This window comes from Delphinapterus leucas, chromosome 2, assembly GCF_059928025.1.
Source record: "Delphinapterus leucas isolate spDelLeu-1000000601 "Yukka" chromosome 2, BTC_Dleu_Yukka2, whole genome shotgun sequence".
In the NCBI taxonomy this organism is placed as follows: Eukaryota; Metazoa; Chordata; class Mammalia; order Artiodactyla; family Monodontidae; genus Delphinapterus; species Delphinapterus leucas.
The window spans coordinates 132,184,435-132,197,161 of NC_143130.1; the positions used below are offsets into that span (position 1 = coordinate 132,184,435).

The following is a 12,727-nucleotide window of genomic DNA, read 5'->3' on the forward strand; positions in this document are numbered from 1 at the left end:
AAGGTCCCCTCCTGTTTTTATTTTTAAAGTTTAAGTCAATAAAACCCCACTAATAAAAGCATCCTGTCTGTCCCTCCACATTTATTTCCTCACCAAACAGAGCAAATGATTGAAATGCTTGTACTACTTTGGCACCCAAAATGGTGAAAATTCAGTATTCAGTATATAAGTTGGAAACACCCTAAAATGAAATCCATTCGGTCAGTCCACCTAACACAAATAAAATAGTGGTGTTGGGAAAGTTGGACAGCTACATGTAAATCAATGAAATTAGAACACACCCTCAAACCATCCACAAAAATAAACTGAAAATGGCTTAAAGAGTTAAACATAAAACATGACACCATAAAACTCCTAGAAGAGAGCATAGGCAAAATATTCTCTGACATAAATTGTACCCATGTTTTCTTAGGTCAGTCTCCCAGGGCAATAGAAATGAAAACAAAAATAAACAAATGGGACCTAATCAAAAGTACAGGCTTTTGCACAGCAAAGGAAACCATAAAAACAACAACGAAAACAAAAACGAAAAGACAACCTATGGAATTAGAGAAAATATTTGCAAATGATGCAACAGACAAGGGCTTAATCTCCAAGATATACAAACAGCTCATACAACTCAACAACAGAAAAACAACCCAATTGAAAAATGGGCCGAAGACCTTAATAGACATTTCTCCAAAGAAGACATGCAGATGGCCAGTAGACACATGAAAAGATGCACACCATCACTAATTATTAGAGAAATGGAAATCAAAACTGCAATGACCACCTCACACCAGTCAGAATGGCCATCACTAAAAAGTCTACACATAACAAATGCTAGAGAGAGTGTGGAGAAAAGAGAACACTCCTACACTATTGGTGGGAATGTAAGCTGGTGCAGCCACTATGGAAAACAGTGTGATGGTTCCTCAGAAAACTAAAAATAGAATTACTATATGATCCAGCAATCCCACTCCTGGGCATATACCCAGACAAAACTATAATTCAAAAAGGTACATGCACCCTTATGTTCATAGCAGCACTATTCACAATAGCCAAAACATGAAAACAACCAAAACGTCCATTGACAGATGAATGGATAAAGAAGATGTGGTACATATATACAATGGAATACTACTCAGCCATAAAAAAGGGGGAGGGAAGGATTGGGAGTTTGGGATTAGCAGATGTAAACTATTATATATAGGATGGATAAACAACAAGGTCCTACTGTATAACACAGGGAACTATATTTAATATCCTGTGATAAACCATAATGGAAAAGAATGTTAAAAAAAAGAATGTATGTGTACAACTGAGTCACTTTGCTGTACAGCAGAGATCAGCACAGCATTGTAAGTCAACTATACTTCAATTAAAAAAATAATAAAATTTTAAAGAAAACAAAAAAAATAGGTTTCTATCATCTAAGAACCATCAAGATAAAACCTACCAAATTACTAGTAGGGGATGATTTTTAACAGCACAAGGTGACATGAGAAATGGCAGGAGAATATGCATCACTGGACAAGCCCCTGCTGGGATACACAGCTGGAAAAATGCAAACACATACCTTCAAAAAATCCTTGGTAAGAAAGCAACAAGGTTACATTGCTACAGAAAAGTTTATTTCTTATATTTGCTCACTTACTTCTTGATTCATTTGAAACTAGTGAGCAATTAATTAGTTCAAAGGAGCAAGAGGCTCCAATATACTGTTTCCAACATCTCATGAGTTTATGCAACTGGGTGCCTTATCTGATCCACTCTTCCCGGATGCCCTCTTGCCCTGATTCTCACCTCTAACTAGTAAGATATCAAGGGTGGAAGCCAGACTGCCTGGCTCTGAATCCTGGCTTACTTACTGGGTTAAGCTTGGATAAGTTTCTTAACCTCTTTTGCCTCAGTTTCTCCATCTATAAAATGGGAATAAAGTAGCACATATTTCACAGAGCTGGCTAAAATGCTTAGAATTGTGCCTGGCACCTAATAAGCACTATAAATTTTGATATTATTTTTCTTGGACACATGTTTATGTAGTATATATTAAGTTTATATTTGCAGGTGTTTTTCATTACCATGTTCAAACTTAAAGCATTAATGTGAGTGACCCTGGGGAGTACCAGTTATTTATATAAATTTGTAAGAAAAGTGCCAAGTATCCAGCAGATATGCAAAGAATACAAACAGACAATTCACATAAGACGCAACACAATTAAACAGATATGGGGAAAGGTTCATTTCAATAGCAATCAAAGAAGTATAAATTAAAACCAAGGAATCTTTTTGTTCCCATTAAATTAGCAAAGTATTTAAGAATATAACTCCTATTACCAACAAGGTTATGATTTAAAATAGGCCTGTTTATGTTACTGGTAACCATGTAAATGGATATTACCCTTTTAGTAAAGAAAATGGCTTTATGTATCAAAAGTCATGAAAACGTTCATACTCTTTGATCCAGTTTCATATGATTTCTGATGGCAATAAAATCAAAGAAAGAAAAAAGTATATATGTAAATATGTACAGTTAGTACTTTTTGTAAAAGTAAAGTACTGAAAACAATTTAAATATTCAACAATGGGGCATAAAGTATAATGATACATCATAATGTAGTCGATAAAAGTATAATTATAAAACCATGTAGGAGCATGAAAAACATGAAATGTTAAATGAAAGACCACAACAAAAATGTCATCAACACTATGATTACCACTGGAAAAAAACATTTACACAATTAGACAAAGACTGGAAGGAAACAGAGACAATAAATATATATATATATATATATATATATATTTGGTTGAGGGAATATGGGAAACCATTTCATTTCCTTTACTGATATAAATGTTGTTTATACCATATAAATAGGTACAACTTCACTATTTCTTTTGCCCACCTGCCCCTGAATTCTCACTAAATGAATTCCCTGTGACCTGGGGGTGGGGACAAAGGGAAACTTCTGTCCCCTTGGTATGTACCACTCTGCTAGTCAGCCACGTCCTCCTGTACTGTGACCTGTGATGGAGAGACCACGCTTGGTGGGAGGTCCACGCACTTTCAGGAGGGTGAAAGCTGCTCTGTGCCAATGCCTCCTAAACTTAGCAGAGTGTGAGAAGATCAAGGACACTCGTCTGAGACCTGCCTTGGGGACTGTGACCACAGCCATCCAAAGAGGCATTCTTCAGACAGCCTAACCCAATGGCGTCAGGTACAGCAGTTTAAGTGATTTCACACGAACTCTTAGGGCAAGTAGTGGCAAGGTAAGGGATAACATCTCCAAGGGTAACGATTTTCCAAGCATTTCTCCATGGCCCTGTGTAAGAAGCCTAGATCCAGCTAAGACCAGCCCTGCTGGGAGGAGAAGCAAGCTTATGCTAAGGGCTACATTTTCATTCCAAGACCACTTCAACTGGAGATTTGAGTTTGCCACCCAGATGTTTTGCTATGCTTCATCCCCATCTCCCCCAAGGGCCTATTCCTTTAAGAAGGGGTAAGCACATGGGTGGCTTAATGTTTGTTATTAAATTGCATTTTCGGTGGGGTGGGTGGGAGCAGATTCAATTCATTCACAGCTCTTTTATTTTCATTCTCACTGCCTCGGGCCAGTAGTTCCAATGAAAAAGCAGGGGGAGAGGGAAGGGAAGGCAGGTTAGAAGGTTGGGAGGGGGTGGATTTGATCATTCGGCTACTGGAACACCACCAATAAAAGGAGGCATCACTCTGGAACAAGGTCTTTTAATTGCTGAGGGTTTACCCAGCACAGTGAAAGCCTGGCAGGTGGCCTCTAGACACAGATCAGCCACGAGTACTGGAAGGGAGGTAGTCACGAACATCTCTGGAAAAGTGGGAGAGGAAGGGGGTGGCAATTGCTGGGATGTGTTCTCCATACTATTCATAAAAGGAGAGTAAAAGGATTTTCAACTACTTCCTTTGAAATCTTATGTAGCCTCTCACTGGAGAAAGAATGGATATGAATAAATTTTTAAAAATCATTCAGCAATTCCTGACTCTGGAGGCAAAATGGTAGCCGGGGGAGATTGCCAGGGTTAAGTTTGGCCCTGCCACTTTGTGTGACCCCTCGATACCTTACTTTATCTGCAAAGTGGGACTGACCCGCCTGATAGGGACACGGAGGCATATGCCTGGCTCTTAGGAGATGTTAGCTCTTGTTATTATTTCAGCCAGAACAATGAAGTGGTTAAGGGTTTAGACTCCAGAGCCGGACTCTTCACTTACTGGCTGTGCAAGCTTGGGCAAGTTACTTAATCCCTATGTGCCTCAGTTTCCTCGGGGGTAAGTGAATAATACCTACCTACGAGGGTGTGCTAGTATTTGGAAAGCACTTGAAACAGTGCCTGCTGCGAATTAAGTGCTGTCTGTTAAGTAAATAAATTTTATAATTACTATTCCTACTACCTGGGTGTTCAACACTAGGACAAGGGCAGAGGAAAGAAACAGCAGACAGACCAGTGTCAGCTTTAAGAACAAACCCAGAATAAACTCTGTAGAAACTCCAGCTTTGAGTGTGTTAGTTCTGATGAAGCAATCAACTTTTGATTCAACGTAGGAGCAGGGCCTCCCCTGGGGCCCTCTGCGCTGTGGACAGTGTCCCCTGGGTGGCCACATCTGTCAGGGCCCACCATACTATGTGTGCTGGCCAACAGGCCCCGTGAGAGCGGACAGAGGGGAGACGGTCATAGGTTGCCCGGTCCTAAAAAGGCTGCTGCAGAAAGAAGTGCCCAGCACCGCCAGGTAGGCTGACAAAGGGAGTCCCACACACCCCCGCCGTGGGCTGTGCGTCTCACTCACGCTGGCCACTGTGGTCAACTCTCGGGCTGTCCTACAGCTGGACGAGGGTGCCCTGCACCTGTGGGCTGCACTGCTTTCAGGAATGCTTTCTTTGGAGGGACACCTGCTTCGCTGGACGGCGGAACAGATGGCCCGAGCCTCTTGGATCCCGGGGCTTCCAGCCCCGAGGCCGGGCCAGCATCTGCAGACTGTGGGTCTGGTGCAGCCCCTTCCCACAAGAGCCCAGCCGCAGACCCACCAGCCATCTGCTCCGGTGCAGACCTTTGTGCCCCTCAGAATGTTCGGCTAATTAAAGCGATTACGGGGGGCGCACACAGGGCTATTCTTTCCCAGCAGAGGTTGCTGAACTGATCTCAGCAGCCTTAAGCAGATTTTTTTTTTTTTTTTTTGTAAAAGGGAAAGTCTTGCAAGCCCAGAGAGAAGAGAAATTTATTAAAGCAACAAAGCTCCCCCAGCACACTGAGCTATGGTGTCCATTTTACAAGAGCAGCACACTTAAGTAAGCACAGGAAGTCTCTGCAGAAAAACAGGATCCGTTTAGGAGATACTTGTGATGGAAACCTTAGGACTTTTAAAACACAGCATCTATCGCATAGTTAACTAACAATCCTAAATACTGATAAAGCCCGTGCTCTGGGCAGGGAAGCTAAGTGCACCCAGTAAGGCTGGCTACTGTTTCTGCAGGGACACGCTTCTTAGGACTTCATCTCCACCTCTCCCGCACCTGAAGGAAGGCAAAGGGGTGATGAAAGGGCGCCTGACAGCCCCGCTCCCAATCTCTCTATTCTGAACCCAGGGACAAGCTGCTCAGTTGCAGGGCAGTCATGACTAGAATGCAAATCAGTTCCTTTATCTTTAAAAGCAGTTAAAAGCTACAAGTAAGTGTTGGGTATAACAAGAATCAATGTATGACTTTTAAACGCACACACATTTAGATGAGTCCCGCTACAGTGCCAAACAGCCTTCAGTACTGCCAGTGTGAAGAAATGCTGAATTTAAAGAAATCTGAGCCTTAAGCCTCTTCTACCAAGGTTGGGGACTGGTTTTGTTTCACTGGATTTTAAAGTCCACTGGATTTTAAAGTCCTTAAAGGAAAGGGATTCTTTCATACATCTGCTTGTGGTATCCTGCTTATCAGAGTTGCTCTCAACAGACAGTGAATACTGCTCTCCTATTTGAACAATATTTAATGGTATAGTTGGAAAATGTTACTATTATCATTAAAATTAACTTGTTAACTTTTGACGTGTTGTCTATTTTATTTTCTAGTTGGAAAATAAATATTAGAAATTGTTGACCTGCAAGGAGGTGAGAATGAGGGCTTAGACTCCAAGGGAACTTCCTCTGGGGCCAAGTCAGGAGGATTTAGCAGAACAGCAAAGGCTGAAAGTCTGAAAGCTGAATCTGTGTTAGAATGAAAACATCTTATTAGCTTTGAAGGGACTTCTTTATATCACTTTCAAGTGATTTATAGTTGCATCTTGAATGAGTGTTTCATCTCTGAGAATAGCCAGAGATGATCTAATAATACTCAAGAAATATAAAGGGAAACACTGGAATTCCATTAATAAAAAACCTATCCTGATGATGTCATATTATTTGATGGAAACGAATGGCATCAGTAATGAAATTGCTTCCTTTGTCAAGGACTAGAACAAACAATGTAACGGGCGAGTAATTGGAAAATAGGTGCATTTCAACTACAAAAGCTCTTAGAAAAACTTCTCTCAGTCATTAAGAAGTTTGCGCCAGAATGAAATATTTACTCTATACAATGTAAATGAATAATTTATGAAGTTCAACCGCAAAGTTATGCATATATGAAAATGGAAATAAGGGGGACACAAGTCAGTTTCGCACTTCTGGAAGAAGATTGATTTTATGGAGGGCAGTAAAATCAGTTTGGGGGTTCTCATCCTCCTACCCTCACAGTCCGACACAAGGGCTTGATTTGCTTGTCCATTCTCTGCTGAATGAAGCAATTGGCTTTAACTTCTCTCTCAGGTCCTCACTTAAACTGCATGGTTTTGGCTTACACTACTATTGTCTACAGTTGAAGAAATCATTGTTTAAAGCCTCTGGCTCTTGATAAGAATCTTACTAGACCCAATTTATTCCCTGTGGAGGAAAACAGTTAACAAGGTGTCCCCTGTTTTGAACAAGGGCAGAAAGCAAAGTGGCCCTGCCCCAATTGTATTAATTGTCAACCTTTCCTACCACGTCTGAGTAATACAGAATAAAACCAAGAATTAGTTTTGTTTTTGTCCCCAACTTCCAGCTACCCTTAGAAGAAACCCTTATAAAATTCAAGGTCAGTTCAGTAGCCACTGCATATATGCATATATGGGGGGCGGGAATATATACTCTTCAGAATCTAAAAACTCCAGAATGTGCCCTTTGTTAGTCTGGATTAATTCAGAATAGAATGTCTAACTGAATTGCCTTGAGTGAAAATGATCCCACAAACAAAGAAAAATCACCACTTTCCTTTCAATACCACCCCAGATGAGAGGTCAGACTCCCAAGGGATCCATCTGCCAGGTAAACACAGTAAATTGGAAGGTGAATGCACATTTCAGCCACACAGTGGAACCCACCTGTCACTTGTGAACTAGCACATTTTGCTTCGGGGTTTCTAAATGAAATTCTGAAATACACATATTAGTGCTGAAAGTTTAGCAAGATTATAGTGGTCTTTCCCTGTGGAAAGGCTTTATGACCTTGTAAAGCAAACTTGGTAGGGGAGACACACTTAATAGTTATGTTAGATATTTTCTGGTTCATCAGGAAAGAAACTGACTGAATAAAGCTGGGGGGAGGGGAGGGTGGAGATGATTAAAATGTTTACAATTTATGTTAGGGCTTTAACATGCAGACTGAAACAAAAGTCGAACACAACCACCTAACAAGGTTAAGACTTATATATTCTATTCAGCGGATGAGGCCAAAGCGTGAAGCACTTGCGATCCCACAGTCACAACGTGGGTTCTCACCCAAGCCATCACAATGGTGCACCATGAATGGTCATGGGGGGAGTTCCAAACTGCTGTAACTAAAGAAGACTGGATCTTCACATGGAACTTACGTTAAAAATTTAGGTGCTTGAAAGCAGTCTCTACAATAGCATCACTGTTACTTGCCTGCATTTCTGTTTTCTTGGATGAGACGGAAATGGTGGAGTTACAAGTAGACTACAGAGAATCATGACTACTGAGAATTACCTATAAATTTATAGTACGTGGGCTTCCCTGGTGGCACAGTGGTTAAGAATCTGCCTGACAATGCAGGGACATGGGTTCGAGCCCTGGTCCGGGAAGATCCCACATGCCGCGGAGCAACTAAGCCCGTGTGCCACAACTACTGAGCCTGCGCTTTAGAGCTCGCGAGCCACAACTACTGAGCCCACGTGCCACAACTACTGAAGCCCGGGAGCCTAGAGCCCATGCTCTGCAACAAGAGAAGCCACCGCAATGAGAAGCCCATGCACCGCAACGAAGAGTAGCCCCTGCTCGCCACAACTAGAGAAAGCCCGTGCACAGCAACGAAGGCCCAACACAGCCCAAAATAAAATAAATAAAAATTTGTTGTACATGTGGGAGAAGGCCTTCCAAACAAGGATGCATAAAGAACATCGTGAACCACTAGTCCAGGAGCCTAGGAATGAAATGTCCACTCTTAGCAATTCCCCAACTCTTGAACAACCCCAGAGGGAAGCAGGGAAGGGATTACTCTTTTATCCCTTCAGATGACTGTCTGCTCACATATCCCTACAGGATGAGTTCCTAGAAGGAAGCGAGCCACCTTGAGGACAGCTTGTATAGGTGGCTTGTGACACCATTCCATTGCACTGCACCCCTCCCAAGTCCTCAGATACATGAGATAATTACTTGATTCATCTTAGGGCTGAAATTAGTCTCCTGTTGGGTAGCAACAGCCAGACTTCTCCTCCATAGACCTTCTGACAACAGATTCAGGTCCTTTGGTCTTCAGGAAAAATGAGGCCTGTCTGAGGACAGGAGAAACTGCAGTCTCAGGGCAAGCTAGAAACCCCTAAGCCAGGACCCAGGAGTCAAAAGAAACCCACAATCAAACCAAGAAGGCTTGTCTCCAGCTCCCCATCTCATGTCATGGGAGACCCAGCCCGCTCCCACCTTCAATACTGCCAAGCAGCACTGAGATGAGGTATGAGTCCTTGATAACAAACACACCCAAGGAAGAAATTCTTTTTTTTCTTTTTTTGTGGTACGCGGGCCTATCACTGTTGTGGCCTCTCCCATTGCAGAGCACAGGCTCCAGACGCACAGGCTCAGCGGCCACGGCTCATGGGCCCAGCCGCCCCGCGGTATGTGGGATCTTCCCGGACCGGGGCACGAACCCGTGTCCCCTGCATCGGCAGGCGGACTCTCAACCACTGCGCCACCAGGTAAGCCCAAGGAAGAAATTCTTAACACCCACGGGCAGGAGACAAATGGGCCTGAAGCAACCAAAAGGGAGAAAAAAAGCCAGAAGTACAATAAAGAACTCCTAAATCCCACAGTTCATTGAGAATCTTGCTCTCCTCATCTTCCCCACCTGAGGGCTACTCTAGAATAGGGAAGATGACCTGGCACTCTGCTGAGCCCTAGACAGCTTCTGTAGAAGGGAGGAGGGTTTCTAGAGCAAGGCCATGCTGCCCAGAGCGTGAACTGTGTTGGCCAACTGAGTGGCCCTCAACTGCTGAGGCCATTGCAGAAACTGGCCAGGAAACAGGAGTGCTATCTTGACACAACAGGATGCAACAAGACCGATGCTGAAGAAACTATGCCACAGCCCGTGAGGGCAGCGCATGTGACCCATGGCCATGGTTACTGCATGAAGCTGGGGCTGGCCCTTCTTACTGCCAAGAGGAACACCAAAAACATCACACGTGATTCTATTAACTTTGTAAAGTGATGAATCAACTTGAAAACTGACAGGCTCCATTCAGCTAGCAAAACACTTCATTTTTAGGCAAGAAATCAGCTGGATGAACTTTGGTTTGAGTCCACGTTCAGCAATTAAAAAAATGGGGGGAGGTAAAAACGTGTTATGTGATTCTACTATAGGCTTTCTGGTTGGGATATAACAGACTCTCAAAGTCAAGTCAGTAGAGTCCTTGGGGAGAGCAGACACAGAGATAAATGACTCTACAGCACTCTACTTGCTCTCTATTGATGGTGGGTCGTTACATTAAAGCTTCTGTGTATAGTGTCAAAAGGTCACAGCTGGGCCTCCCTGGTGGCGCAGTGGTTGAGTCCGCCTGCCGATGCAGGGAACATGGGTTCGTGCCCCGGTCCGGGAAGATCCCACATGCCGCGGAGCGGCTGGGCCCGTGAGCCATGGCCGCTGAGCCTGCACGTCCGGAGCCTGTGCTCTGCAACGGGAGAGGCCACAACAGTGAGAGGCCCGCGTACCACAAAAAAAAAAAAAAAAAGTCACACCTAAGAGGTTTCTAGAGGAGTTAGGGAAGCTGAAGTTCATTGAGGGTGAAATGATTCTCCCAACATACCCTTTCACTAAGACAAAAGCAGCAAGATTTTGCCCAGACTCAGGCCTCAACCCTTCATTTTATTTACACTTAAGACCAAAGCCTCACTTTTTAAACAGTAAATCTCCCTGGAAATCAGTAAATAAGATTAATTAAGGATATAAGAAATATCCTGCCAGCAACAAAATCAGCTCTGCCCAAGAAGATTTCTGAGTATCCCCAGGTGGTAACTAGAAACTCTCTTTTCAAAAAAACAAGCAACCATTTAATTTGTGAGCACCAAGTAACAGTGCCTCAGGTATTGAAAATAGTTGGAGAAAGGAGATACTAGACTTAAAGGTGTTTTCTGTATAAGAAAAGCTTCCCCCATAAAGTGTTGAGACCTATTTTAACCATTTTTTCACAGAGAAATGTCTCAGATACATTCCACACTATTTAGGGTTATGAAACAGATTTAATGTTATAAAATGATACCCTTCCTGACAGCAAGATATTATGAACACTGCAATAACTGAAGTATGCAAATTACGTGCCTACCTGAAATAGTACATATAACACTTTTGTGCATGTGAGTCTACGTGTTTTACTGGGGAAAGGGCCCTATCTAAATTCTCAAAGGGACCCAAGAAAGGGTCTAAAACTGACTGAACCAAGATCGGAAGTAGCCTCTGCCCCAGACCCATTGGTCCCCAGTGCTGTGATGTTCTAGGCAATGTTTTCCTTTTTGCTTCTCATGGTCTTTCTGTTTTCAGCTGTCACTTCTCACCCGCACTACTCACACCATTTTTGTGGTTTCTGTCTCCCTTCTCCCCTCTAGCTGCTTTTCTTCCTCTCTTCTCACTCACATTTCTGCCAGTGCTCCTTTACTTCTATTGTGAGAATAGGTATCACTGGATTTTAAAAAAAAAGGTGATCTGATCAGCAGACCAGTCACGTGTCTTCTAAATCGCAGTACTTGTGGTTGTTTTCATTTCTGCTCAATACCTGAGCCCTTTCCAGTTACCTTTGAGTTTGTGGGGTTTGTAGGTATCTTTGGGTTTGTGAAGATGCCAGATGTCTGACTGCTGGGGACATTACTGGAGCAAGCTTCTTGTAGATTTCAGCAAGCTGAACATGGACTTGAGACAGCAACAAACACTCATTCCCCCCCATCAACCTACGATCTACAGACTACTTTAAGAAACTGGAGGCACTTTGTCTCCTTCCCAGCTTATAGGAGCATGTGAAGTATCTGTATCCCCAGTCTAAGCTGGGATTTACAAGAAATATTTAGAGCTTGCTCAGCATGGCACTTTCAATCATGTTCTATAAATGGTATGCTGGTAAATGAGCCGTAAAGAAACAAGAAAATGTCACTGCTTCTCCTTAATTGGTAGATTATAGCACCGTGTCAAATGGAAAGAAGGGAGATGAGGGAGGCAGGGTAATCTCTGACTGCTGGGGAGCCAGACATGCCAGGTGGGACAGAACCACTAAGAACCCTGGTAACTGCCGGGCACTGGGACAAGGATGAAGTTGCAGAGCTGCTTTGTCCCACCACAGAAGACAAGATGCTGGCTCTTGAAATGCCTAACCACACTGCCTCCATTTCTTACCTGTCACGGCGGCTGTCTTATAGTCTGCGGGGAAGGAGTTGGTTAGCTTTTTACATAACTAAAAATAACAGTGCTGTGGAGGAGAGAGATATTCCCAAGAAGAGCTAGAAGTGGCAGACCTCAGATAGTATAAAAATAACTGAATTCAAAAATGTATAAACATAAAGCATGCACAGAAAGGTCAGCTCTCCAAAAGTTGAAACAGATGAAACGTATAAACAGAAAAAGTAGTCACATATATCCAAAAGGCAAGTAATAAGATCAGCAAGTAGTTGAAAAAAATGGCTGAGAAAAGCCATAAACCCCTCAGTTCTCCTGTCTCTGCACCACTGTGATGTGGCTATCCACAGCTATCCACACCTGTGATCCAGAAGGATATGCCTGTCCAATTTCTTACCTCACCGCGGTCGCTGGATGGGATGTGTGAAGGCCTTGCTTCTTCATTGAGTGGCTCAATCACTGTCACCTCTGCAAATTCCTCCACGGATCCTTGAAACTCAGGTAAGGACCTTCGTCCGTAACGCTTCCCACCTCTAACATATTTGGGCTGAGCTTCGAGAGTGCAGTCTGGGCAAGGAGACAAGAGTTGAGGCCACATTACATGACAATCTCAGCCCCTATCTGACACACAGCCTTCGGACACAGCCTCTTATACCAGCCCCAAAATAAACCACCACCGTTTGCCAGTTGCGGTGGATGTGGGCGTATATGAGCCAGTAAGTCAGATGCAGAGCACAGCTTCTAATTCCGAATGATTTATAGCACCCCGAGTATATCTCAGCATGTGGTGGGAGAGATGAGGAGCCAGCAGTGAGGGATTTGTTTAAA

At 43.3% G+C, this 12,727-nt stretch overlaps 1 protein-coding gene across 18 annotated transcripts in view; it reads right to left on the bottom strand.

The window, feature by feature from the left end:
• NIN (ninein) overlaps positions 1-12,727 on the bottom strand; it is a 112,836-nt gene that overhangs the window by 68,219 nt on the left and 31,890 nt on the right. For all 18 annotated transcript variants that reach the window (XR_016392173.1, XM_089907667.1, XM_022570586.2 and 15 more), the window contains one exon: positions 12,297-12,466. Coding sequence is in view for 17 of the 18 variants with exons in the window: in XM_089907667.1 (XP_089763793.1) it covers positions 12,297-12,466 (170 nt within the window). In the remaining variant the exon portion in view is untranslated. The remainder of the gene's footprint in view (positions 1-12,296; positions 12,467-12,727) is intronic.